Here is a 27,762-nt window from a genome sequence, read left to right as displayed (position 1 = left end):
TAATTTAAATTTTGGGGATTTTAAGGCTTTTATTCTTAAGCTCAGCAGGTTGCTAGGCAACGAAGGGCAGCGTAGATAATGTTGATAACACAAGTTGGAAGTACCCCTGTAGGCCAGATCGTCCCATTTCAAAGACCGCTTCTTTCAGCCTATGCGGTTGTTGGAAGACCAGCCCAGGTCTACCGCGAAGGCTGCTGAAGGCTGGAGGCTACAAGGATGCAGCCCAGCGACTTTGCGACACAGCTATAGAAATTGCATGCCACCAAGGGCGAGTTTGGAAGCGGCAGATTCGTACTGTACGGAGGATCCTTAATGAGTGAGAGAACAGACCCTCACTGGACAACCTCCAAACGCTAATGTGTAAGGTTGTAAAGTATCATTAATGGATGACCACTCACTATCCCATCCAACGATCCATGTGACATGGAGCCTTTGACTCCCAGTCATCTGCTACTTTCAACAAAGAAAATTAGCATGAAGACGCTGGAGGCAAGTCCAATATCTTGCAGATCTGTTTTGGACCAGATGGACTCGAGAATACTTACCTCTACTCCAGGCAAAAGTGTTCAAGTATGAAAAGAAACTTTAGGCATGGAGCTTGAGAGACCTGTAAGTAAACTGTGTTTACTGCAAGAAGCCACTTGAACATAAGATCAGATAATGAAGAAATAATATTTTATATGAATATATTTGATATATGAATATTTATTTAGTTTGCTATTAAATGGCTCCTTTGATTTAAATTGTTTGATAATGATTTAAACTAAATAAGAGTCTGTGTCCTTTCAGGATGATCCGACCCAGAAGAACTTTGCCAGAGAAACTAGAGGTAAAACAGCTGGACCCAGATCAGCCTGACCTCACAATCAGACAACGGGCCGCTATCAAAGGGAGGCCCATATAGCACATAAGACGCTTGTGTAGGGACTTCTACACCTGGGATGTTTAGCTAGCTAGTTGGCTACGTGCTAACGCCGTACAGTATATTAGGGCTGTCAGTTAAACAACGTCAATTTCTTTATCGCAACATTAAAAAAAAAAGTTTTGTTTATTGGGGGCGTAGATGACTGTTCTCTGTTTGAGGTGCTGGCTGAAAGCAAAGCAGTAGTAGTTTACCTTTATTGGTAACCTAACTGTTACGGTTCATTGTTTCTGAAATAAGAGGCCTAACTGTTTTATTCACAGCAATCTTAATATATTAAGCCATGGTTTAACTGCACTACAGGCCGAGTCCTTGTGTCTCGTGCGGGGGTGCTGGAGCAGGTTGCAGGCGGAAGGAGGCAGGACTCAAATGCAGGCTTCTCGAAAACTGTGCTCTTTATTCGAACCAAAACAGGACAGGACAGGACGTGACGTGCTCCAACGACGGGTAACATTGACAATGACGCGATGAGGGACAACAGGCACACGGGGCTTAAATACACAAGGGAGGTGCAGGTGATTGGGCACAGGTGGGAACACTCAGACAATCACAGGACGGGACAGGAAGTGAAGCTCACCCAGAGACACGAGAGACAAAAAAACTACAAAATAAGACCCAAACCGTGACACCTTGTTTACCTGAAATGTGCACTTTATAATTTCATTTTATACCGCTCTGTTTGGCAATGTTGTTTTTCACTAAAATAAAACATTTGTATAAAGAAAGCAATTTTAATCGTTTGACAGCACTCACTGGGATGTTTCCCGAAACTGATTGGCTGGCCTTACCAAAGAAAAAAATCCACCAGCCGCCACTGATTTTGATGAAACACACCTCGAGCTTTCCCCGCTAGCATCTCTAAAAAGAAATAAACTGGTAGATGGCTAGCTAGGTCCTATGTGTAGATGGAGGTTTTAGAAACATTTATTGCCATATTATGTTAGACATACAAGGAATTTTACATGGTGGTTGGTGCATAACAGAGGAATATGAAAACCTTTTTTAAAAAAGCTGCACAGGTGAATTGATAACCATACTTACACACAACTGTTTTGTGAGTGCAAGTGATCAAGCGTATGTACAAGAGTGTAAAGGGATGTTCAGGGGAGTGTCCGGTGGAAAAAGGCATGTCGGAGTCAGTCAGTGGGGGACCTTTGATTATGAGGTTGACACAGGGAAAGAGAAAGCAATTGATTCTTCTGTCAGACTGCTCATATTGTTTGGTATACATTTAGATCACAAAAGGTCACACATTGCATACAGAACAGACACCACAGACAGAGAATACCAGAGTAAGACTTTTAAGGTAGATAAGATATTATTACTACTCTATGCACTTCTCAAGATCATACTGCACCATCTTTTCACTAAACTTCTGTATTTATAAGTGTTGAGCTTCATGTATTTCACTATTTAAAATGTTAGTCCTGAGGTTTTTACACAAAAGAAATGATGTACCTGTAACCTGTAACTGTGGCATCATAATGAGGTTACTAGGTTATTCAACTCTACTAAGACCGCACAGAAATAGTTCACTTCAGTCAAAGTTAACCGAAAGAAATCCTTTTTTTATGTCAGAAATTAAACTAGAAATGCTTAGAAATAGGGCTGCACGGTATGGCCAAAAACATGGTATTAAGAAACATTCTGACAGTATCCCGGTATATCACTGTATTGCTTTTTCAAGTAAATACATTAATTCAATCGACCCCGAAAACGACCTTGGCGAACAGCTGTGTTCGGCAAGTTAGCTTGTTAGCGGGACATTTTTTAATAAATGTACAAATATTAGTATTACAAAATGTTTATGTGTCAAAAGCGGTTGTGTTGTGGTGTTTTACCCAGAGAGTTTGTTGACGGTTGTTCATTGTTGTTATGAAGTTATAAACATGACTCAATCTTAACACACATAAGACAACTAGCTCCGAATGGTATTGTACGGAAATCTTATGCCGGTATACCGTTTGAACCGGTGTACCGCACAGCCCTACTTAGAACCTACTGCCATTACTTGGAGGACACAGAGTCAGCTGTTTCACTGACTTAGACATCATCACTGGTGGTCCAGGTGTTATCTTGTGCTGTGCAGTTGTAGCTGTAGCTCTACACAGTTTTATTCATCATTATCCAAATATGGTAATGTTTTCACCCTGGATGAAGGGTACACAGATGTCTCAATAAAGCGAAATAATACGGCTTAACACGTCTGTGAGAGGGACTCAGAAGGCCAGCGTACTGGAGATGCTCATTGATGGATGTGGTGGTAGTGAAAACAAGTGGCAATTATACTGGCTATTGTCCAAAGTGTGCGTTGCACACATCGACAATATTTCAGAAACAGACGTAGAGTAGTCATAACGCATTGTCGTAACTGATACAAGAGAAATAAGAATATAAGACCCAAAACTTGAATAATCTAGAATTAACTGTCATTGCTTCTTAAACACACACAAAACCCATAAGAACATTCTTTGCATAAGTATTAATAACATACATAAAAACAAGTGCTGAAAAAGAAAAAAGGGATGGTTGTTTGAGAGAGTTAAGTGTAATCCAAAAGGTGAGCTGTAGAACAATGTATCATACATGTTATGCTGGGTGCAGTTTGATTTTCTTTAAACAAACTTCACATTGAGACAAACTCCACGCCACATCCACGTTGTGTGATGTACCATCAAGCTTTTAAAACTACGGCCTTCTGAAGATTCTGCCCAAAAGTCTAAGCTGATCTCAACACGTCACACCAACAATGTTTTATGTAAATTTTCAGAAAATTTGAGTTCCCTCACCTCCCTCTTATACAGGATTCACGTGGATGACATATTTTGATTTCAAAACCGCTAAAAAGCAAGTTTGCAAGTATGTAATAAGATGTGACAGACTATACTGCCATGCATTTCATTTGGAATATAGGAAAAGAAATCAGATTTTTATATCCTAGTGGTTAGCTTTTTAGGAACTCAGGTAGTCCAGATAGTTTGGTTAAAAAAAGCACAGTGAAAACATTGACCCTTCTATCAATGCTACACTGCTATCAATGCTTGTGCACACTCGTTTTTTGAAACAGGCAAACCCATTTTGCTTTTCTCATCCATTTTCTCACAACGCAACCAACCCAAACAGCAGAAGTGAACTATTTGTTTTCTCAGTTGTTACAGTGTAGGGTCTGTATATTGTTGCTTCAGTTATATAAAATATCTTCTCAATCTATTCTGCAGCCAAGCATAACCATAACCCCTTTATCAATATTCCATTTAAGAATGAGAATAAGCTCACATTTTGGAAAATCCTTGTCAGAAATACTGTAATCCAGATAATCCAGGGTTTGGTCTCACTCTGCCCCTCAATGGACAAAATTAAATATAGTGCAGTTATGGAATTCAAGGGAACATATGATTATGATCCTTTGTTATCAGGGTGACTGTATCCCTCCGTGGAGAGCGGCTAATCACTGAAATGGCCCTGAGCCAAAACTCTTATCCCACTTATAACACTGCTGCTCTAACTAGTCCGGGCAGTTTGTCCACTGAGTCTTCTTTGTTCTCTAGCTGCCGGTGATCAGGTCCAGCCGAGGCCAGCTTTGGCAGGTTTGTTCTTCTGCAGTCTCAACAACCTTGTCCACACAAACCTGTGAACCAGTCTCTCCTGTAAGTACCACTTGATTAATATGGATCTCCTCGATTTTATGGTGACCATCTGGCACAACAGTTCCAGCTCTATACAAGTTAGTCCTGTAGCTCATACTGTGGCAGCGCCTCGGCTGGATGGCTGGAATATCTAACTCGTCCAGCGTGAATAAAGAGCTGGCGGACACCAGGCAGCTGTTGAACTTGACATGTGGGGGGCGCAGCGAATTGAAGCTGCCACCGTGCTCAGCGCCAGACTGTGTGTAAAAGTCTTCCTGACTAGAATTACATGAGTTGGAGTAGCATGAGTGGAGGGACAGCAGAGGCTCTGACTTCTGGTCGAGGGCTTCTGTCTGAAGAACTCCTTGCTGGTAGATGCCCTCCACAATATGCTCTTGGTCTCTGGGGTGTCTGGTCACAAGCAGCGGCTCGGAGCTGGACAGCTCCTGCAGGATGCTGAGATGAGCAGCTGGTTCAGCCATGGAGTTGGGTGCAGCACTTTCTTTAAGTTCTGCTGAGGGAACCGTTGCAGACACAGAGCAGATTACAGTGCGCATCTGAGCCAGGAGCATCTGAGTCTCTCTGTCCCTGTTCTCATACAGGATTGTGTTGGCACATATTAGGATGAAGAGTCCAACCCCCATGATAACAGGACCCAGCAGCTTTATCCGCGCACTGTGGAAGAGACGGGCTGTGGAGAGCTTAGCTGGCTTACCTTCAAGACTCGATCCAGATGTCTGTGACTCAGAGAAATATTTCCCATCTGTGGGCCCCAGGATGGAAGCTCTTTGTAACCGGTAGGGCCAGTATCCTGCGACAGCCAGAGCAGTGCCAACAACAACCACAATGACCCCCAGCACCAAAAAGGCTCCAGGTATGGAGCGGATGCGAAGTTTGCCTTGAATCAACCCGTCCTTGCTTCTTCCTCTTAAGGTAAAGGTAGACTTTTGTCCGCAGGGATGTGGGGGTGTAACATCTTTGCCATTCTGGGTCTTCATGGCTCAGGTCAGTCCAGAGCTACTGTTAATACCTGTGAAAGAAGTGGTGACATATTTAGAATTACCGCAGGTATAACAACATATGTATCAAATACCAACCAGTTTGTATACATCTGTATACTGTATACATCAGTCATCTTAAAGTTTCAAACTTTGGCCTCATAAGATCCCAAATATGGTGCAAGTCTTTAATCCATTTCTTATGGAACTAAGAAAAGGAATCGTATTACTCCTGAAACAATGTGAGAGGACGAGGACAAGTGCAAGTGAGTATGCAAGGTGGGCGAAGAGGAGGAAGACAAAGATCTGATGAAATTTGAGCAACAGTCATAGACCATGTTCTAGTCCACGGATTTTGTCATCAACTGCAAACCCTCCTACTCCCCCCGTGAGTTCGCTTCATTCGTCCTGGTCGGTGTTTAAATGCCTCCAGCTGGCAACGTGCACAAGGCACAGCGGACACTCGCCAACCAGATACGGCGTGTGAAGCGGACCAACCCGGTGGTGGATATTGTCCTCAGGGACTTTAACAAAGGAAACCTCAGCCATGGATGTTTTCAGGACTGCATCTGCAGAAGGATCAGGCATTTAGGAGTGGAGACTTGTACAGAGTCAAAATACAGGTTTAGCAAGGCGGTTAGAGAAGCTAAACGACTGTACTCTGAGAAACTCCAACAGTTCTCAGCTAATAACTGCTTCAATTTGGAGAGGCTTTAAAGACCTCACAAACTACAAGTCTAAAACCTCCCACTCCATGAATGACCTCCGCCTGGCAGACGAGCTGAATGAGTTCTACTGCAGATTTGAAAGACAATGTCCTGACTCCATCGCACACAGCTCCACCACCCCTCCCTCCCCCAACCCATCAGTAGCTCACAACTTTGCATTACCCTCCCCTCCCCCACCCCCAACGACCCTCTCTGTCCTGGAGAGAGATGTTAACCAGCTCTTTAAAAGATGGAACCCCCGTAAAGCACCCGGTCCGGACTCAGTCTCACCCTCACAGCATTGTGCTGACCAGCTGTCTCCTGTGTTCACCGCCAGCTTCAACACCTCTTTGGTGAGATGCCACGTTCCAGCCTGCTTCAAAGCCTCCACCATCATCCCTGTTCCCAAGAAGCCCAGGATCACAGGACTGAATTAATGCAGGCCCGTCGCCCTGACCTCTGTAGTCATGAAGTCCTTTGAACGGCTAGTCCTGTCCCACCTGAAGACCCTCACCGACCCCCGTCCGGGACCCCCTGCAGTTCGCCTACAGAGCCAACAGATCGATGCTTTTAACATTGCCCTCCACTTCATCCTCCAGCATCTCGACTCCCCAGGAACCTACGCCAGGATCCTGTTTGTGGACTTCAGCTCTGCCTTCAACACTACCATCCCTTCTCTGCTGCAGGACAAACTCTCCCAGCTGAACGTGCCCGACTCCACCTGCAAGTGGATCACTGACTTCCTGTTCGACAGGAAGCAGCACGTCAAGATGGGGAAACATTTCTCTGCCTCTTGGTCCATCAGCAGCAGTTCCCCCCAAGGCAGCGTTCTTTCCCCTCTGCTCTTCTCCCTGTACACCAACAGCTGCACCTCCAGTCACCAGTACGTCAAGCTCCTGAAGTTTGCTGATGACACCACCCTCATTGGACTGAACTCTGGTGGGGACGAGTCCGCCTACAGGTGGGAGTCTGACCACCTGGTGACGTGGTGCAGCCAGAAAAACCTGAAGCTCAACACCCTGAAGAGAGTGGAGATGGTTGTGGACTTCAGGAAGTACGCACACCCAGCTTCCCCCCTCACCGTGTGTGACTCCCCCGTCACCACTGGGGATTCCTTCTGTTTCCTGGGCTCCATCATCACCCAGGACCTCAAGTGGGAGCTGAACATCAGCTCCATCACCAAAAAGGCTCAGCAAAGGATGTTCTTCCTGAGGCAGCTGAAGAAATTCAACCTGACAAAGACAATGATGGTGCACTTCTACATGGCCATCATCGAGTCCATCCTCTGCTCCTCCATCACCATGTGGTACGCTGCAGCCACAGCCAAAGACAAGGGCAGGCTGCAGCGTGTCATCTGCTCCGCAGAGAGGGTGATTGGCTGAAATCTGCCGTCTCTCCAGGACGCTTCTAGGACTTTGAAGCGAGCTAGTAGGATGGTAGCCGACCCCTCTCACCCTGGACATAAACTGTTTGTGCCCCTTCCATCTGGCAGAAGGCTGAGGTCCATTAGGACTAAGAACAGTTTCTTCCCATCGGCAGTCAGGCTCATCAACAGAGCCCGGGTCCCCTCTGACTGACTCTCACTCTCCACATGCACATACTGTACACTTTGTCACTTTCACTTGTCACTTTCTGTTAGCTGGTGCACTTTATCTTTATTTTTAATTGTATCTTTATTTCTTAGCATACTAACCCATAGCACATATTTTATAACATTTTTATCTTATTTCTGCACTACATTGTCTGTTGCCCATTATTGTACTGTCTGCCGTCATGCACCAATTGCCAAGTCAAATTCCATGTATGTCTGACATATTATGGCAATAAACGTTTCCTGATTCCTGAAAAACCATTTAACCTTTGCTCAAAACAAGCAATGCTTGTCAGGTCGCCACCCTCGGGAGGCGTTTGTGGGTCGGCACCAACCAGCACTCCGGACGTCAGCACAGAGGTGAAAGCAGGGCCCAGCTGCGTCACATCAACAATCACCCACCTGGTGCTGCCCTTCCAATCAGGGGAGGTATTTAGGAGCGGCCCGAAGTCTCATCCCTGCCGGATTGTTAGTCTTGTTTGTGAGTCAGCCTGCCAGCTCTGGCCCATGATAGCAAACAGTCATAGGCCGCTACTTGTACTAACCAGTGTCCTGTTTTTCCCCTTTTCCGACCTAGGCACCTGAACGGGCCGTATTTTCCTACGCACCTCCCCGAGGATCCCGCCATGTTGTTTCCCCACACCTCACCTGGAATCCGGGACCGCCGTCACCACCCTGTCACCAATTAGTTCTGTGCCTTTCCCGAAAAGCGAAATAAAATCCTTGGTTATTCACTGATCTGCGTTTGGGTCTATTCCGGTGGGGCAATATCTAACTATGCTTTCAAATCACAAACACAGTAGATCAATCATTAGACACAACACAAAAAGATGGAGAACACAGCAGCCAGGGCATGTAGTTAAAGAAAAAGCATTTACAGATTTTGCCCGTTGCTTGGACACATTTTGCAAAACTTTGCTCATTGTGCCAAAACTACACACAACACTGGGTAATATACCATTCACATCTGTGTCAAATTGAAACTCTATCAAAACCTTCCTTTGTCAAAATTTGCATCATATGCATACACTTTCAGACCTGGGGGAGCACACTAGTCTACTTTATATAAAACACTGTCTTTGATTTGCACTGTTTATTCAGGAGGCACATTTTTAAACAATCAAAAAAGCAAATAGGCCCACTCAATTCTGTACATTGCAGTAACATGAATTCAGATATAGAAAAACACTATACTGTAAACACAGAAAATCATGGCAATTGTGCATACGTGGGCTCATGGATCCCGTCGTCTGTTGTTTGGCCACAGGACCTCATCGACATCCCAAGCAATGTCTTCTCCGGCTAGGCACCGGGGAAAATATCCCCTTGCATGACGAAACCATCCGTGGATTGCTGTCACCTGATTGTCGCCGCAGGCCTGTTCCATTGCCTACAGAAGAGGTGCGGCCATGTGGTTGGCGGTCATATACATGCCATCTCCAAGCCGAAACGAATTCCTATATAGGGTTTGCAGTTTTTTTCAACTGCTAAGAAGCATTGTTCAATAGTCAAACCACATTTTAAAACTCTTCACACATTCAGCGACACACAAATGTATACGGACGTAACTGTGAAAAATATTTCATTGCTTTTCAGACAAAATGCATCAATCACTACAAAATCCATAAACACTTTTGTCATTCATACACAGACTGCAAAAAACGTAACCTTTGCAGGTTATTTTTCATATGCTAACGCACTGTTTTCAAATCCCCTCTCACCCTTTCACTGATAAAACCACATTCAAATCAGAATGGTGACAAATATTTCTCCAGTCATTATTTTGATAAATAGAAAATTAAATAATAATGATTCCAAGCTAATTGCAATTTCAGCTCAATCAGCCCAGGCGTCCTGCTTTAGTCTAATTACAATGTAATGCATTCTGGAAATGCAGACTGTGTGAAGAGTTTTGAAAGTGTGGTTTGAGTATTGAACAATGCTTCTTTTACCCCTTTTATAAAAGGAGTACGTTTGGAGGACTTTTTCTCTGATAAAGACGACTTCTCCATGTCTGTCAGGTCTCAGATGAGTAGTGCAGGCAGGTCTACAGAACGGGAGGTCTTCAGACTTCAGAAACCTTTTTGGAAAGTTAAAAAAAGACACAAGGACTTCAGCAGACTCTCTTCTGAGGCCGGATTCCACTTAGGGGAGCGGTGAGGGCGGAGAGACTGACGTAGAACGAGGTGGAGAAACCACGGAAGGGATGAGGCTCCTGACTCCACCGATCCGTTTCCAGATTTTGTTTATTTTTTCCTTTTCAGAGTTTAGTGTGGTCTCACGACTATTATTCAATGACACTGCTTTGGCAGGAGTAAGGACATCATATAGGGTGTCACTGAGATATTATACAGTGAAGAGAAATCCCGTGTTTGGAGACGCTGATGTCTTTTTTGTGTTCATCTAATATGCTGCCATGGTATTGCGGATGTTTTTTTTTGGTGTGTAAAGAAATAGATGTTTGAAAAATCAAAATCTTTCCTTGGAGTTATCTCACCCCAAGGTTTCTGTAGATCGTGGTTCCGTCTGGACCCTGATTCCTGCCTGTCCCTGCTGACACCTACAGCTTCTAACACCATTATTATCCCCATTGCTATTACTTTCAACATTAATGCACATCACAAACTTTGTTTCTTCCAGGAAAGAAACAAAATTTGTGCTTTCTCGGTTTCACTGTAAAGTTCAGGTGAGTAGCTGTCATCATTAGAGTAACCTAAAACGTAAACGAAACCCGGGTAGGATGGCGCATGGTTTCCATGTTGGTTATGAAGGCATGTCTCATATATTGCTTTGCCCTATGAGATTGAATGACGTATCCTATGGGGCGCCGTTTGTAAAATGTTGCACGTTCTAAAATCCTGCGCAGTTTTCGAATATTTAGCATTATAATATGAATAGAAAAAGCAGGACAATATTCACATGTCACTTTTTCAAACATTTAGAGACAAAATCATGTAAATACATGCAACAACTTTTCCAAGTACAATGTTTGGCAGTAACACAAAGTTGTTAAATAATATAAATATTAAATGTATATAAGTGTTAAATCTAAATGTAAATGTTAAATGTAAATATAAATGTCAAATCTAAATGTAAATGTTACATCTAAATGTTAAATCTAAATCTAAATGTTTAATCCAAATGTAAATCTAAAAGTTGAGTTGACATGTTAGACTCGACGATCGAACATTCCCATATTTACGGTAATTGTGTCCCCGTTGTGTAACAACGCATGGAGAAAGCGCGGTATTTTAGTCACTTCATGCAGCAAGGCAAGATGGCCAGTCCTGAATTAGCTCTTGTCATAGAGCGAGCTGTTGCAGCTGGCGTTAGGGCGGCCCTCCAAGACCGACCGACGCCTACACCAGGAACAAGTCTCGTCGCAACAGACACCACATTGCCCTCGGTAAGTTCGTAAATACGGTTGTTTTTTAAGGGGGAAGGGTAGCTAGCAAGCTAACTATGCTAGCTAGCTAATTCTCCAATTAGCCATGTTGAAACCCACAAAGCTACCACAGGGATTAATGGCAGGTCTTGACATTAGCTCCCGCCAAATGCAGATACATTTGGGCTGCGGCGGGTAACGCGGTCGCTCCCGTTAGCCACTTTGATGGGTGGAATTCTATATATCTCCGTGTACTTGTTATACGGACTGTCTCGTGTTCAGTGTGTTACGTCTAAGATATTATGTCCCTTCAAATGCTGCCGTAGGGGAAAACGGGTGGTTATAGGCAAAAGGGTGTTCGTACTGTGTCATGAGTGCATCCTCCACCAGCCCAGAATGCTCTGTTACTTTGGTGGCAGCGATGGTTCATGTGCACCGACTACGGCCCGCCTCGACTAAGTGACGCTTCGGCATCTATGCGCTTCCTCGGTTTAGCTAAGCTCTTTCAGATTAGCTAGTAGGCTGAATCCACTTCTGAGAGCTATGCGCCGCCGGAACCAGGCGTAGAGATGAAGACCCGTTTAACAGCTCATGGCTATTCGGCAGACGGTCGGCCAGCAGAGATCCATATTGACCTGCCTGCTCCGTTTTCTAAAATAATAAACTCATTGCAGGGTTGTCAAGCCTCACGCATTGTCTGTGAGACACACGCATTTCAACCACCTCACACGCCACACTTTGATAAGGACACGCCAAACAAGTTGTCCTGCTAACGTTGATGCTGCGCACGTATCATTTTCCCCTCTCGGCGTACGCTCGTTACTAGGCAACATACAGCACGAACACACGTGTCCGGTGGATGCTTCTGATGAAACAAGGCGCGTTACATACTTATAGGAGCTTAACATTTAGTAACTGTACATATACAATTTTTTTCCTGATTTGGCTGTTGCTGATTATTTTTAACAGAACTGACGACCCGGTTCATAAATTAGACCAATTAATAAAATGTATGCAATACTGCATACTAAAAATTAAAAAAAACACTACCTAATCAACTAATGACGTGCCTGTGTCGATAGCAAATGTTATTATTTGGAGCACTGCATTAATGTGATGTTTTAATTTCTTTAGGTATCAGCAGTGATTTCATCCCCAAGTACAGCGACCACATCACAGAGATCGGTAGGTTTTGAATTCATAAGAGATCTGGTACCAAGCCTGTTATGTTATCAAAACCTTTTGGTTGCGGGGCAGCCCCGATGATGCTTGTTAAAACAGTGTAGAGAGAAAGCCGGTAATTTGGGAAATAGGAAGTATCCTCAATATATATACATACTGCGAGGGTGGGCTTGTTAGGTAAAATTCACCATTTTGTTTTGTTATAGTAAACATGTGATTGACCACCATAAATAACTACATGGTAAACACCATAAAATTACTGGCCATGGACAAAGAACTGACGTGTCATGACATGGATTAGATGTCCCCAGTATCCTGGCTGTAGATACTCAACAAGGTGGTCAAGGTTTCTGTTGACGCCACCGATAACCAACTTAGGAACTTAGGTATAAGACCTGCCTCGTTCTGTTAGGGGGAAAGGAGGTTCTTGATAGTCTGCAGAGCACGTAGCTGTTGTGACCTTTCCTCCCTTGCAAGGAAATAAACGGAGAAAGACATATTTGACTCAGAGCCTTTGTTTCTTACTTTACGATTGTCTGTGCAAAATCTTCCACCACAACTTTCTGCAATGCATGTTAAGAGATGCTGAAGAGGTTAGGCATTGTCCGTGAGACACACGCATTTCAACCACCTCACACGCCACACTTTGATAAGGACACGCCAAACAAGTTGTCCTGCTAACGTTGATGCTGCGCATGTATCATTTTCCCCTCTCTGCGTACGCTCGTTACTAGGCAACATACAGCGCGAACACACGTGTCCGCTGGATGCTTTTGATGAAACAAGGCGCGTTACATACTTATAGGAGCTTAACATTTAGTGACTGTACATATACAAGTTTTTTCCTGATTTGGCTGTTGCTGATTATTTTTAACGGAACTGACGACCCGGTTCATAAATTAGACCAATTAATAAAATGTATGCAATACTGCATACTAAAAATAAAAAAAACACTACCTAATCAACTAATGACGTGCCTGTGTCGATAGCAAATGTTATTATTTGGAGCACTGCGTTAATGTGATGTTTTAATTTCTTTAGGTATCAGCAGTGATTTCATCCCCAAGTACAGCGACCACATCACAGAGATCGGTAGGTTTTGAATTCATGAGACCTGTTATGTTGTTATCAAAACCTCTTCCATCTTTTCACCAAATTCAAGACCTGTCATTTTTTGTAAGCGTGTTTTTTAGATAGAGAATGTTTGTTTCTGTTCAGTCACAATTGAAATTGTTTAAACACGGTTGTTGGAACTTAAATCTTTTGGTATCTTAAGTAAAAAGTAGGGCTGTCAAAAATAGCGCGTTAACGGCGTTAATCAGCTGTTTGTTGTTAATTACGTCAATTTTTTTGACGCATTTCACGCATGCGCAGTGTGACAAATTATTCAGGTCAGTAAAGTGCCTCTTCCTCTAGGGAATGCACTTCATCCTATACAACACATTACTGCCACCTGCAGGCATATATCAGGACGTCAGGTTCAGCAAGTCGTTTGCGCCCCCCCCCCCCCCGTTCTCGCGCAGCAGAACAGAGAAAAAAAGCTCCGCCCAGCAGAGCTTTGCTAAGAGCAGCGCTGAGGTAGAGGACCATCGGAGAGACCCGTAATACTGTTCTGAAACATGCGGAGGAAGGGAAGCCAATGCGATCTAAATCCTCCCAGGTATGGGAATATTTCACACTGAAATGGGGGTGGTAGCAGATTTCTTTGCAGCGCCAGTCGTTCTAATCGCCGCGCTCGACTTCAAGGTGTAACCTTTATTATTGTTCGGTCTGAAACGGCGCGCCCAGTGACGGGTGGTGCAGCAATATTGTTGTTCGGGTGGAAATCGGGAGAAAGGTCGGTCCGGGAGATTTTCGGGAGGGGCTTTGAAACATCGGGAGGGTTGACATGTCTGGTCATGTCTGGTCATCGCAGCCCTGAACCATCAGGAGCACAAACTCACAGCAGAGTGGGATAAACTGCAGAGGCTCGAGACCCTTCTAGAGCCATGCAGGGAAATCAGTCTGTGACTTATCAAATAACATTGCTTTGATTATTTTCTGAAATGAATTTCTGAAAAATCAAATATCAATAACATGTATTTATGTAAAAAATAATAATGATGATAATAATGATAATTATGTATCTGTGTCCTGTTATTTATCTTTAGTATGCATTTCAGAAAGAAAAAATGGTTAGGATTCAGGTGTGATTAATCATGATTAATCCACTGAAAATTCTGATTAATTTGATTAAAATTTTTAATCATTTGACAGCCCTAGTAAAAAGTGAATGACTGTAATTCAAAGCTGTATTATGTTTCAAGTATCCACTTTGCTGTTCTTCCAGGATGGTAACCTTGGACAGCAGAGCTCCATTTCCAAACAAGATATCGAAAATGTGCTGTCATTAAAGACCACACTGACAGAAGTTGCTTCCATCCTCTGCATTTCCAGACCAACCCTGTACAAACTCATGAGGGAGCACAACATCTCAAGAACAAAGTTTGTACAATTTAGTGATGAGGAATTAGATTCTGCAGTATCTCAGATTAAAGCAGAACGTCCTCATGTGGGAGAGGTCATGCTTAATGGACATTTGCGTTCAAGGGACATTGTGGTGCAAAGAAAGAGGTTAAGAGAGTCAATTAAAAGGGTTGATTCTGGGGGTGTGGAGTCCAGGCGGAGAACAACGATATCCAGACCTGTTTATTCTGTGCCATGTCCAAATTTTATCTGGCACCTGGATGGTAACCATAAACTGATAAGATGGAAATTAGTTGTACATGGTGCGATGGACGGCTACAGTAGGATGCTCATGTTTCTCCAGTGCTCTAACAACAATCGGTCTGAAACCGTTAAACAGCTTTTCACTACAGCAATAAGACCTTACAGTTTGGCAGACCTCTGCATATCAGAACTGACTTGGGGGGAGAGAATGTTCTTGTTTGGGAGGATATGCGGGAAAGCAGAGGAGAAGAATCTGTTTTAACAGGAACATGTCTACTCACCCATTTTTTATGAACTGGAGTCAATGAATGTGCTAGACTTGGACAATAAAACAGACATATTTGCTCTTCATTATGTTTACATTCCTATTATTAATCGCACATTAAATTAACTTTTAATAATCATTCAGTGTCCTCAGAGGGAAACCGAACCCCTCTGCAGCTTTTCACATTAGACCACCATCTGCAGAACCTCCACAACCAAGACACTGCATTAGAACAGATCTGTAATGAGCCTTCAGCACCAACTCCTATGTATGGAGTAGATTCATTTTGCCCATTACAAAGATGGGATTTACAGGAGCTTTCCCTCACTGTAAACCCTCTTGAAAATGACCATAATAATGGAAAGACATTATTTCAAAGAGTGCAGCAGTTTGTTTTCAGTAAAATTGTAAGCTCACATTTGCATTCTGAGTAATGCCCTCTTGGATTTTCCCATCAACATCTACCATACGTGTTGTGTTGATCAGTCTGCTTATTTTCTCCTGTTACTTGTTTGGTTCCCCTCTGGTATTGAAGTTGTGTTAGGGCTGGGCGATATAGACCAAAAGTCATGTCCCGGTATATTTTTGCTGGATATCGATATACGGTATATATCCCGATATTTTCTCCACATTAAAGGGAAGAAAACCTGAACGCAAATGTCAAAGCAAAGTCAAAGCCTAATATAACACGTCATCAGTTGTTTAATTGAAACCAGCTATTTCAGTAAGGAGTTGCAAAATCAAATAAATAAATAATAAATTAAATTAAACATTAGCGAGCTGGTCAGCAAGGCTCTGCCTGACTTCAGTATACATTTTTGGCAGTGCTTCTCTTGCAAAGTAGTTGCGACTGCGAAGCTCATATCTCGGGTCAATCGTTTTCAGGAGCATTTTGAATCTGACTTGTTCAACAGTTGCAACAGGGACTTCAGCAATGTGATAGGACACAGCTTTCGTTATAGTACACCCCTTGTCACTTTTCTTTTCATAAGGCACACTGTGGGAAAATGAGGTTTGCAGTGAGCTTTGTTTCGGGGCTGGAGCTTGTTCGGGTTGTTTCTGGCGCGCGGCTTCTGCGGCACGCAGTTTCACATACTCTTCGTATAGAGGTTTGAGCCGTTGTTTTAGGGGGGGTGGGGGGGGGCAGCGCACAATAAGCAGCGCCAGCCTCACTGCTCATTTTAACGGGACAGTTCGCAGCCCTACTGTAACCTGTTTATGGCACTCCCTACATATAACGTTGTTTTGTTGCTCATCGGATACTTTAAATCCGAACTATCTCCAAATTACTGAGCCACTGCTTTTTTTTTAACGAACCAATTCCTCCTCTGCACGCTGCGCAGACGTTGTTGCTTCCTCCATGTTTGTTGACGTGTGTCCCTGCCCCTCCCCCATCTGCGCGTGAAAGAGGATGGGCGGGGCGAGGGCGAGAAGCAGTGCAGAGCGCTCCGGGTTGGCAGCTTGCTTTCAGAGCGCAAATTGAAATATATCGATGTATGCGAAATTGTCTAATTCCATATTCCATTAAAAAATATATCGATATAGTCGTTTATACCGATATATCGCCCAGCCCTAAGTTGTTTTGCCTGATTTGTTTTGTTTTTCCTTCTCTTTTGATGGAATTTTGAATTAGTTTAACCCTTTTTGGAATCCTTATTTTTCAGATATTTTGAGTGTAACCTTAATAAAAAAAAATTTAGTTTCTGCTCACATCTGGTCTTTATTTGGATCATTTCCTACAAAACCATAACAGCAACATTTGTATGTTATTCTAAACATTGTAAAGTTAACTATCGCCACTGGTACATAAATATGCAATGCAGTTGACAGGTTAGTAGTCGCAACACACTTAAACCATGTGTGACAATGTGCCGTCACTACAAGTGTCCTTAAATGGTGCTAAACAAGCCTCCATTCATCAGGGCCACCACAAAGCAGTACTCAAATTCGTCATCATCAGCCATGTTTTTGGCATTGACAAATATGAGAAGCTCATTTGAGCAGGTGTGCGCAACTGGATGACGCTTGATCTCGTCATGAATAAAGACAATTTTGGGATTTGGCTGAAATCCAACAGCTGGAATTTTGCTGCTCCCTGTTGCAAAAGCCAGGATGTGACCGAGGCCCAAGTTCTGAACGAAGTCCTGCTCTTCTTCCGTCAGTGTTCTGGCCCCAAGGATTTCACCAAGCTCTTTATCTTAAGAAAACAAAACAACCCACATATGAGAACAACATTATTGCAGCTTCAAAATAATTAGCACACGGTCTCTACAGACACAAATGGCATGAATTGAAGAGTGCATGTGCCCACTTACTATCCACACACTGGAGAAATTCTCTGAACTTTACAACCACGAGCTCCTCTTTTGGCTTTTTGTTGCTTCCCAGGACAGAATAGCTTGGCTTTAAGAGGCAAGCAAGAACTTCTGCTGTGACCTCATCTCTCTTCTCAGGCATGTCAAGAAAGATTCTCATGCTACGATGTTCCCTCAGAAGTGGAAGTACCTTTCGGGGGGAAGAAAGGAACCATGGGAATAGTTTTTGTTGCAGAACTAGCTGTTGTGTACAGCATGGTTGATGTTTGTCCCATAAGTAATACATTACTTTCACTTACTTCATAGTAGGACAGACCATCCATCAGTTGATTGAAGCAACTTTGTCGATGCAAGATGACATGATACAATGTTGTATTCCTAATAAAATTTCTTCTGTCCATGGTGACTGGGTTTGGAAGACCCTCAATCTGAAATCTCCATGAGTCACAGCAGTCCAGCGCTTCCTCTAGCTCATCCACTGTGCTTGCTTGTTTGACCTAAAGATGAGAGATCAATTGCAGAATTTACTATTTAAAAAACTTTAGAAATTACCTTTTCATGTAACAGCAAACTCAGGAAACAAGATAAGGCCCACATTACCATTGTCTGCCGGCAGGCGCGGCAGACCCCCCGAGACCCTGAGGCCCGGCCGCCGACCCGGCAGACCCCCAGAGCACCCCGCGCCCGGCCGCCGCCCCGGCAGGCCGCCGGACCATAGCTGTCGGGTCCCCACCCTCCCGCCCCTTGTCTGATTTTCATGGTTCTGCCCCCCTTTAGGACCGTCTGGAATTCGGTCCTTGAGGGGGGGGGGGTTCTGTCACGGTTTGGGTCTGCTCTGTCTTATTTTGTAGTTTTCATGTCTCTGGTGTTCCTGGGTAACTTCACTTCCTGCCTTGTCCTGTCTTCCCCTGTAATTGTCTGCCGTGCCTGATCGTTTCCACCTGTGTTCAATCACCTGCACCTCCCTGGTGTATTTAAGCCCTGTGAGTCCCTTGTCTGGTGTGGCGTCATTACATGTCAACGTTCATGTGTCAAGTCAAGTCAAGTCTGTTTCGTGTTTTCAAGTCCAGGTCCCTGTTTTTGTCTGTTTTGTTTTCTCCTCCTTCCTCCCTTTTTTGGTTGGAGCGATTTTGATTTTGAGTTTTTGACAATTAAAGTCTTTTATTTTTCAACTCCGCATCTGAGTCCTCCCTCCTTGCCCTCGGACCCTGCGTCGTGACAACCATGGACATTCCAAGAAACAGACAACAGTTGAATCTGTATCCCATGCATATTAAAGCATAATTGGTTTTATTCTAATACCTTCTTCAGAGAATCCCATAACTCCGCGTCAGCTATGTCATCAGGAGTGACACGTACTTGCAGGATATCTTCAGTCACAATGTAGTCCACTACATGTGGTGCAAGGAATGCTGGTGGTTCACCACCTTGGACTATTATGGTAGACATCATCTTTCCAATGGTTCTGTACACTCCATTTTGCACATGAGCTATGTTCAGCTTTGGAGTAAACCCGTTGGGAGACTCTGTGGAAAAGAAAAACAAACATAACAGCATTGTTGAAGGATTACATTAGGGCAGTATACAACAAAGTCAGCTCACCAGGTCAACTGGCATGCATGCTACTTTAAAAACATTTTAAAGACTGTTCAAGTTCAAACAAGCATCGGAGGAAGATATTAACTAGTGTCAGTTGCCACCACTGTTCACACATCGCCCCCACAATTCAGTGGTTGGAATTGGAGTAAAGGTGTAGGAAACTAAAATCTTAAAGCTGCAGTACGTAGGATTTAGTGGAAACTATTGGTGAGGTTTCACAAACGTTGGTGGCCTTTTGGCAAATCCTCAATGCACTGTATGTGTGTGTAAAACCACACACGTACAGTGAAAAACCCTGTAAAGTCCTCAAGAAACACCATCTCAATCGTGAAGTGTGGCAACGTCAAACTGTGGGAATATTTCTCAAATGCAGGAACTGGAAACTTTAGGTATGGTGAGTGGAATTACAATCTACACAAATAAGGATTTCCTAGACACATGGATATTTTACCTTCAAATGCTCCACTGCCGTGGAATATAGCCCTCACAAGCAAACGAAAGAACTCTCGTCGTGGCCCTCCCAAATCTTAAGCATCTTCCTCCATTTCATCACTCGCAAACGTGACATAAAGCATTCCAGAGCTCTCTGAAAATCTGGGTCTGTTGAATTGCCGAAAGGCAGTGGTCCAAACATTACTCCTTATGAAGATTGGTCTCGGCGTTGGGGTAACAACCATTTCGGCATGTGCTTTCAGAATTCCAGTTATCTCTTCTCTGGTCAAAACTTCTGCAGACCTTGAAACCAAAACAAACTGAATATAAATAGGATATTTGTCACAGTGTTTTATAGCCTTGTGTACTTAATCCATTTTGAAAATCTGTGTTGCACAATTAGACTAAATACATAGTACTTTGGATAGAAATACGGTGTTAATTATTATAGAGGCACGTTCGATGTGATTTACTACATAAATGGAATAACTAGACAGGAAAAAATGAATAATATTTTGGATAGTATTGTTTAAAGATAATTCAACAGCACTGCATATAATACAAGACATTTTTTATGTAAAATATACCTTGAATCAAGCAAGACCGACTCTTCCAAAAGACTGCGTCTTATGGCCTCATCCACAGCTTCATCTTCCTCATAATCCACAGGGCTGAAACAGGTGCATTGTTAAATAGTGGGAAATAATTGAAACAATTATTGAACTACTGGAAAAAAAACATGTTTAATATGCAGTGTAATTTCGTAGATTAAATACTAAATAATATATATTTGTAAAGGCAATATTATTATAAAGTGAACATGCAGACATATACATACTTATCACTGCAACATTTTATTGAACACAAAAAAGTACCGTACAAAAAATCTGCAAAGTGATTAGGGATCACATGTGCATCCAGCCTTCCAGTCTGTCCTTCCCTTCCCCACTCTGCCTGAGCTCTGGACTCTGCCTGCTGTTCTGCCTGAGCTCTGGACTCTGCCTGCTGATCTGCCTGAGCTCTGGACTCTGCCTGCTGATCTGTATGGGATCTGGACTCTGCCTGCTGATCTGTATGGGCTCTGGACTCTGCCTGCTGATCTCTTCCTTGAGTTTCCATCAGGGATGTACACAATGCCTCTCCCCGAGTCACTGAATGATAAAAAACACTTAGTCTCCCTTCAGATACAAGTCTCACTTCTTGTAATAGCACAAAAACATTGACCAACCTCTCCTTCTCCGTGGTGCAGGATCTTCAAAGTCACTGTCATCAGACACTTCTATAAATTCCTCCTGAGCAGAAAGAGGGTTGTTTACCATTAGCCAAAACAAAGTTATTTCATATGTTTTTTTTATTTTTAATAATCAGATTTATTTCACTTCATGCGAACATTGACACACTGTGTGGGCCTAATATCTTAGATTATAGCAGGGACATACCTGAATATAAACTGTAATACCTCTTATATTACATATTTATGTAAATCAAAAAGAATAATAACTATACAAAAGATTGGAAGAGAAAAATGTTTACCTCGGCAGGTCTCTGCATTCCTGCTAAAATATACAGGCATGTGTTTGAGCAGATGGACGCAACTTCTTTTTCTCCCCATGGAAAAGAGTTGGTGACCTTGGGTTTCATCAGTTTTTTACATCCCTTTATGGTGCATAAATATTCAAAAGGGAATTCCTGGTTCTCCGACAATCCGAACGTGGCTCTAAAGATGGCTGTTATTTCCAATAATTTTAATTGGACTTCAGACCACTCGGATGAAAATGATATTTTGCCAATGAGGCCATCTTCCGCTAATTTCGTTCTGGTGTCTCCTCTTGGTATGGAGAAGGTTGTGTTTGACGACAAAGGCAAACACACAATGTCCTTTGTGAATGTTTTGTAAGGTCTTCGTCTTATTACAGTTTTTTTCAATCGCTAACAAGCGCTTGCCCATACTTTAGATAATTTTTCTATCGCTAACAAGCGCTTGCCCATACTTTAGATAATTTTTCTAAACTCTTAACACAGACTCACACCTACAAAACACAATTGGCCAAATTGTTAATTTTCTTCTCAAAAACACATTTTGTTAAATATATACTAACTCTTAATTTTAAAACAGAACATGTTTTTCTCTACACACACTAACTTTACCAAAACACTGGAAATCTGACTCAAAATTAAATAATTCTGTCAAAGAGTAACATTTGTTTTCACTTCACAAGGTACATGCAGTCAAACGAAGTACACCAGGTTTCAGAATTCTGGCTATTGTTAAAATTATAAAAACTGCATAGATTTTTATGTTTCAGGTAACATGCAATCCACCGTTTACACTAAATTTATTGGTTTGGAACTGTATGTGCACATGTACAGTAATGTTCACATTCAAACACATTCCAGTAAAAAGCAAATCAGTTATTTCTTACAGTAACTGTTTACCAAAGAAGGTACAATAGAACAGACACGGTTTATTTTATTTTCAAGGTTTATTCACAAAATATCCATGAAACACAAGAGCATTTTGACCAAAAAAAAACAGCAAAAAGCCCAAATAAAAAGGGGGGGAACTAAAAATGGCACAAAATGTATGTATCTAATCCCTGCGATCTTCAGGGTTAGGCCACATGTTTTCGTCAACATCACATCTGATATCATCTAAGGCGATGCACCTGGGATAAAACCGCTTGGTATGTCGGATCCACCCTTGGCAATCTTGAACTGTGATATCCCTGCATCCAGCATCCATGGCTTCAAGTAGGGACATCTGGTCATGTGGCTGATGGTCATAAACCTTCCACCTCCATGCAGAAAAGAACTCCTCTATGGGGTTGAGGAAAAGTGAATAGGGTGGAAGGAAGAGACTCACCAGTACTGGGTGGACTTCAAACCATGCTGTTATTGCTTGTGAATGATGGAAAGCAACATTGTCCCAGGTATTTACCAAGGTCCTCATGTTTTCACCCTCCTGACCCTGCTCTGGTACCAGACGCTGGTGGAGATCATTAAGAAACGCAAGGAGGCGCTCAGTATTATAAGGTCCAACCTGGCATCTGTGAAGGAGTAATCCTGTATTTGCCATTGCTGCACACATAGTAATGTTTGCCCCTCTCTGTCCTGGCACATCAACTGTGGCCCTTTTTCCAATTATATTTCGTCGACGCCTTTTGGACAGATTGAATCCTGCCTCATCAATGTAAATGAATTCATGAGGGGCCTGGTTGGCTTCCAATTCCATAACTCTCTGAAACAAAGTTTAAGTCATGTCATTACTGTGTCTACCATACTGTACTGTAACCTATTACTGTGTAGGTTACCTACTTGCAAAGTGAAAAGGTTATATAACTGGACATTGAATTGAATATAGACTATACCTGGACATATTGTCGTCGTAGCTCCTTGACTCTCTCACTGTTCCTTTCAAATGGAACAGTGTAGAGCTGCTTCATCCGCACTCGGTGTTTGGACAATGTCCGCGTAATGGTTGTGAGGCTGATGCTTTCTATGTTGGCAAATATCTCATGGTCCTCCACAATTCTAGTTTTGATTTCATGCAGTTTAATTGCATTATTTGCAACAACCATTTCTACAATGGCAAGCTCTTGATCATTATTGAGGAGCTTTCCTCTTCCCCCAGAGGGTGGAAGACGTTGCATTCTGTAGAGAAAAATAAAAATATCAACATATGCATTACTGTATGACCTTATTGACATGTCAAATGAGAATAGAAACAAACCATGTCAACATCACTCCTTCTAGGTTTAGGGTTAGGGGTTAGGGTTAGGGTCCTCCTTTTATAGTAATAGAAAAAATAAGCCCCTGCCACTGAGTCTAAGTCAGACTGGAATCAGCTGTGGTTGGCCCAATTCACCAAACATAAATCAGCTGTGTCAATTATTCAATTGTTTGTTTATTATCAGCTGAGATATATTTTTGATATATTTTCTTTTTGAACTGATATCATTTCAGAAGCAGAGGTTTTTATACTGTATTTAAGGTTTGGAATATTGTTTTTGCTATTGTGGGATGTTGTGTGTTAACATTTGTAAATACTACAAAAACAATCCATAATTTTGTTGGGAGGTATAGCTTGTCTGTTAAGAAAATGTAAGCATTGTGGAAATGTGTTCACTGACTGCATATTGTGTGAAAACGACATTAAATGTGTGAATGGTATGGCCACAAAAGACCGATGCTGTGCTAATTGTGTTTAGAGTTTTGAAAATGTGACTACTGTTTGGACAAACGCTTGTTAGCGACTGAAAAAACTGTAACACCGGTCTTGCACCACTTCGTTGGGGAAAAGATTGAAGAGGTACCTGTGTTAAGAGTGAACAATTTTAAATATGTGAAATCACAACAGGGTCAATGCCCTAACCTCTTCAGCATCTCTTAACATGCATTGCAGAAAGTTGTGGTGGAAGATTTTGCACAGACAATCGTAAAGTAAGAAACAAAGGCTCTGAGTCAAATATGTCTTTCTCCGTTTATTTCCTTGCAAGGGAGGAAAGGTCACAACAGCTACGTGCTCTGCAGACTATCAAGAACCTCCTTTCCCCCTAACAGAACGAGGCAGGTCTTATACCTAAGTTCCTAAGTTGGTTATCGGTGGCGTCAACAGAAACCTTGACCACCTTGTTGAGTATCTACAGCCAGGATACTGGGGACATCTAATCCATGTCATGACACGTCAGTTCTTTGTCCATGGCCAGTAATTTTATGGTGTTTACCATGTAGTTATTTATGGTGGTCAATCACATGTTTACTATAACAAAACAAAATGGTGAATTTTACCTAACAAGCCCACCCTCGCAGTATGTATATATATTGAGGATACTTCCTATTTCCCAAATTACCGGCTTTCTCTCTACACTGTTTTAACAAGCATCATCGGGGCTGCCCCGCAACCAAAAGGTTTTGATAACATAACAGGCTTGGTACCAGATCTCTTATGAATTCAAAACCTACCGATCTCTGTGATGTGGTCGCTGTACTTGGGGATGAAATCACTGCTGATACCTAAAGAAATTAAAACATCACATTAATGCAGTGCTCCAAATAATAACATTTGCTATCGACACAGGCACGTCATTAGTTGATTAGGTAGTGTTTTTTTTAATTTTTAGTATGCAGTATTGCATACATTTTATTAATTGGTCTAATTTATGAACCGGGTCGTCAGTTCCGTTAAAAATAATCAGCAACAGCCAAATCAGGAAAAAAATTGTATATGTACAGTTACTAAATGTTAAGCTCCTATAAGTATGTAACGCGCCTTGTTTCATCAGAAGCATCCACCGGACACGTGTGTTCGTGCTGTATGTTGCCTAGTAACGAGCGTACGCCGAGAGGGGAAAATGATACGTGCGCAGCATCAACGTTAGCAGGACAACTTGTTTGGCGTGTCCTTATCAAAGTGTGGCGTGTGAGGTGGTTGAAATGCGTGTGTCTCACAGACAATGCGTGAGGCTTGACAACCCTGCAATGAGTTTATTATTTTAGAAAACGGAGCAGGCAGGTCAATATGGATCTCTGCTGGCCGACCGTCTGCCGAATAGCCATGAGCTGTTAAACGGGTCTTCATCTCTACGCCTGGTTCCGGCGGCGCATAGCTCTCAGAAGTGGATTCAGCCTACTAGCTAATCTGAAAGAGCTAAGCTAAACCGAGGAAGCGCATAGATGCCGAAGCGTCACTTAGTCGAGGCGGGCCGTAGTCGGTGCACATGAACCATCGCTGCCACCAAAGTAACAGAGCATTCTGGGCTGGTGGAGGATGCACTCATGACACAGTACGAACACCCTTTTGCCTATAACCACCCGTTTTCCCCTACGGCAGCATTTGAAGGGACATAATATCTTAGACGTAACACACTGAACACGAGACAGTCCGTATAACAAGTAGGCCTACACAGAGATATATAGAATTCCACCCATCAAAGTGGCTAACGGGAGCGACCGCGTTACCCGCCGCAGCCCAAATGTATCTGCATTTGGCGGGTGCTAATGTCAAGACCTGCCATTAATCCCTGTGGTAGCTTTGTGGGTTTCAACATGGCTAATTGGAGAATTAGCTAGCTAGCATAGTTAGCTTGCTAGCTACCCTTCCCCCTTAAAAAACAACCGTATTTACGAACTTACCGAGGGCAATGATGTGGTGTCTGTTGCGACGAGACTTGTTCCTGGTGTAGGCGTCGGTCGGTCTTGGAGGGCCGCCCTAACGCCAGCTGCAACAGCTCGCTCTATGACAAGAGCTAATTCAGGACTGGCCATCTTGCCTTACTGCATGAAGTGACTAAAATACCGCGCTTTCTCCATGCGTTGTTACACAACGGGAACACAATTACCGTAAATATGGGAATGTTCGATCGTCGAGTCTGACATGTCAACTCAACTTTTAGATTTAACATTTAGATTTAACATTTAGATTTAGATTTAACATTTAGATTTAGATTTAACATTTAGATTTAACATTTACATTTAGATTTAACATTTAGATTTACATTTAACATTTAGATTTACATTTAACATTTACATTTAGATTTAACACTTATATTTACATTTAATATTTATATTATTTAACAACTTTGTGTTACTGCCAAACATTGTACTTGGAAAAGTTGTTGCATGTATTTACATGATTTTGTCTCTAAATGTTTGAAAAAGTGACATGTGAATATTGTCCTTTTTTTATTCATATGATAACGCTAAATGTACGAAAACTGCGCAGGATTTTAAAACGTGCAACATTTTACAAACGGCGCCCCATAGTATCCAGGACTTGCAAAACTAGTACATCTAAAACATCTCTGCCCAGACACAAAGAGGCTATGTTAACCACACCACATGAACAAAAGCCAACTGCTAGTTTGTCAGAGAATCCCATATTTTACTTCCCATGTCTGTTGTTGGGAGAGGATGGTAGCTGGTCCAGAACACACTCTGTGGCATCTTTTATGAGGGGGCTGAATATCTGAAGCTGTAGGCCAACAAGGTAAAGCAAACATGGCAAATGTCCTCACAGCTCTTACTAATGAGTAACATGAGCAGTATAACAGCAAGTCTCCAACTCTGTTTATTGTCATATATTGTTGTTTTCTTGTTTTCTACCAGCCACATGTGACTGTTGCCCCACCATTTCCTACAACAAAAAGCACCACTGCATTGACCCATTCTCGTACCGGTCATCCTCTGCACCACAGCTAATTCGCTCGTGGGAAGCCACAAGTTGTGCGTCGTGATGGGATGGACTGGACCTCACAGCGGGCGTGCATGGGTGGACCATGGTCTATGAAACGCATCACCACGCGCCCACAAGATACCGCTGAACCCGCTAACATCATCGGAATAGCAGCATAGCTCTGTCTAAGGAAATTAGCAATGCGTGTATGTGTACCGCCGCCACCTCCCCTACAAATGTGTCTGCTGCAGCCTATGGAGCCGCATTCCTCTCCCCGCACACAGAAAGTAGATTAAGCCGAGTCCTTGTCCTCTGGCCGCTGACCGCAGCCTCGGGATCGGGTTCAATCACACGAGAGTCAATGACAGAAGTTACCGAGCCAGCAGTCCGTCACTTTTGTAAACTTGCCTTATTTCTCGGATCCTGTTGCAGCCTCTTCATAGTTTGGGGACACACAACAGCCTGATCATTCGGGTTTAACACAATCCAGCTGTCAACCCTATTTATTAGTCCTCACCGAGTGCTCCTGACTGGACGGTGTGAGTGAGCCAGACGGTCGTTTCTTCATGAGGAGAGTCGGATAATTCCCGACCCGCCACTCTGCGCGCTCCGCTCTGCGGCACAGCGCGCCGCTGCGAGCGGACCAGCACCGTGAAGCGTGCAGCAAAACCTCTGCCAAACCATGCTCTCGGTCTTCAAAATAAAAGGACAGGAAACCTGCATCCAACAACATGACGCTCACGGGGTTTTCTCCATCTCTTTATGTTATCACGACTAAGTGGTTACATTACATGTCATTTAGCTGACGTGTTTATCCAAAGCGACTTACATTGCATTATAACCCATGCATTACATTATTG

General features: G+C 42.9%; 2 protein-coding genes across 2 annotated transcripts; both read right to left on the bottom strand.

The window, feature by feature from the left end:
• Nucleotides 1–1,822: 1,822 nt before the first annotated feature.
• tmem200b (transmembrane protein 200B) lies at nt 1,823–27,762 on the bottom strand. Its single transcript, XM_062558305.1, has 2 exons — nt 27,311–27,762; nt 1,823–5,578 (listed from the first exon to the last, which is right to left on the bottom strand). Exon 2 carries the CDS (start codon nt 5,544–5,546, stop codon nt 4,467–4,469), a length of 1,080 nt encoding a protein of 359 aa, XP_062414289.1. The 5' UTR covers nt 5,547–5,578; nt 27,311–27,762; the 3' UTR covers nt 1,823–4,466.
• LOC119218807 (uncharacterized) lies at nt 20,898–23,447 on the bottom strand. The gene is made up of 2 exons (XM_062558306.1): nt 23,100–23,447; nt 20,898–22,969 (listed from the first exon to the last, which is right to left on the bottom strand). Exons 1-2 carry the CDS (start codon nt 23,436–23,438, stop codon nt 22,322–22,324), a joined length of 987 nt encoding a protein of 328 aa, XP_062414290.1. The 5' UTR covers nt 23,439–23,447; the 3' UTR covers nt 20,898–22,321.

The sequence above is a fragment of the Pungitius pungitius genome, chromosome 17 (genome assembly GCF_949316345.1).
Source record: "Pungitius pungitius chromosome 17, fPunPun2.1, whole genome shotgun sequence".
NCBI lineage: Eukaryota > Metazoa > Chordata > Actinopteri > Perciformes > Gasterosteidae > Pungitius > Pungitius pungitius.
This window is presented reverse-complemented; position numbering and strand designations above follow the sequence as displayed.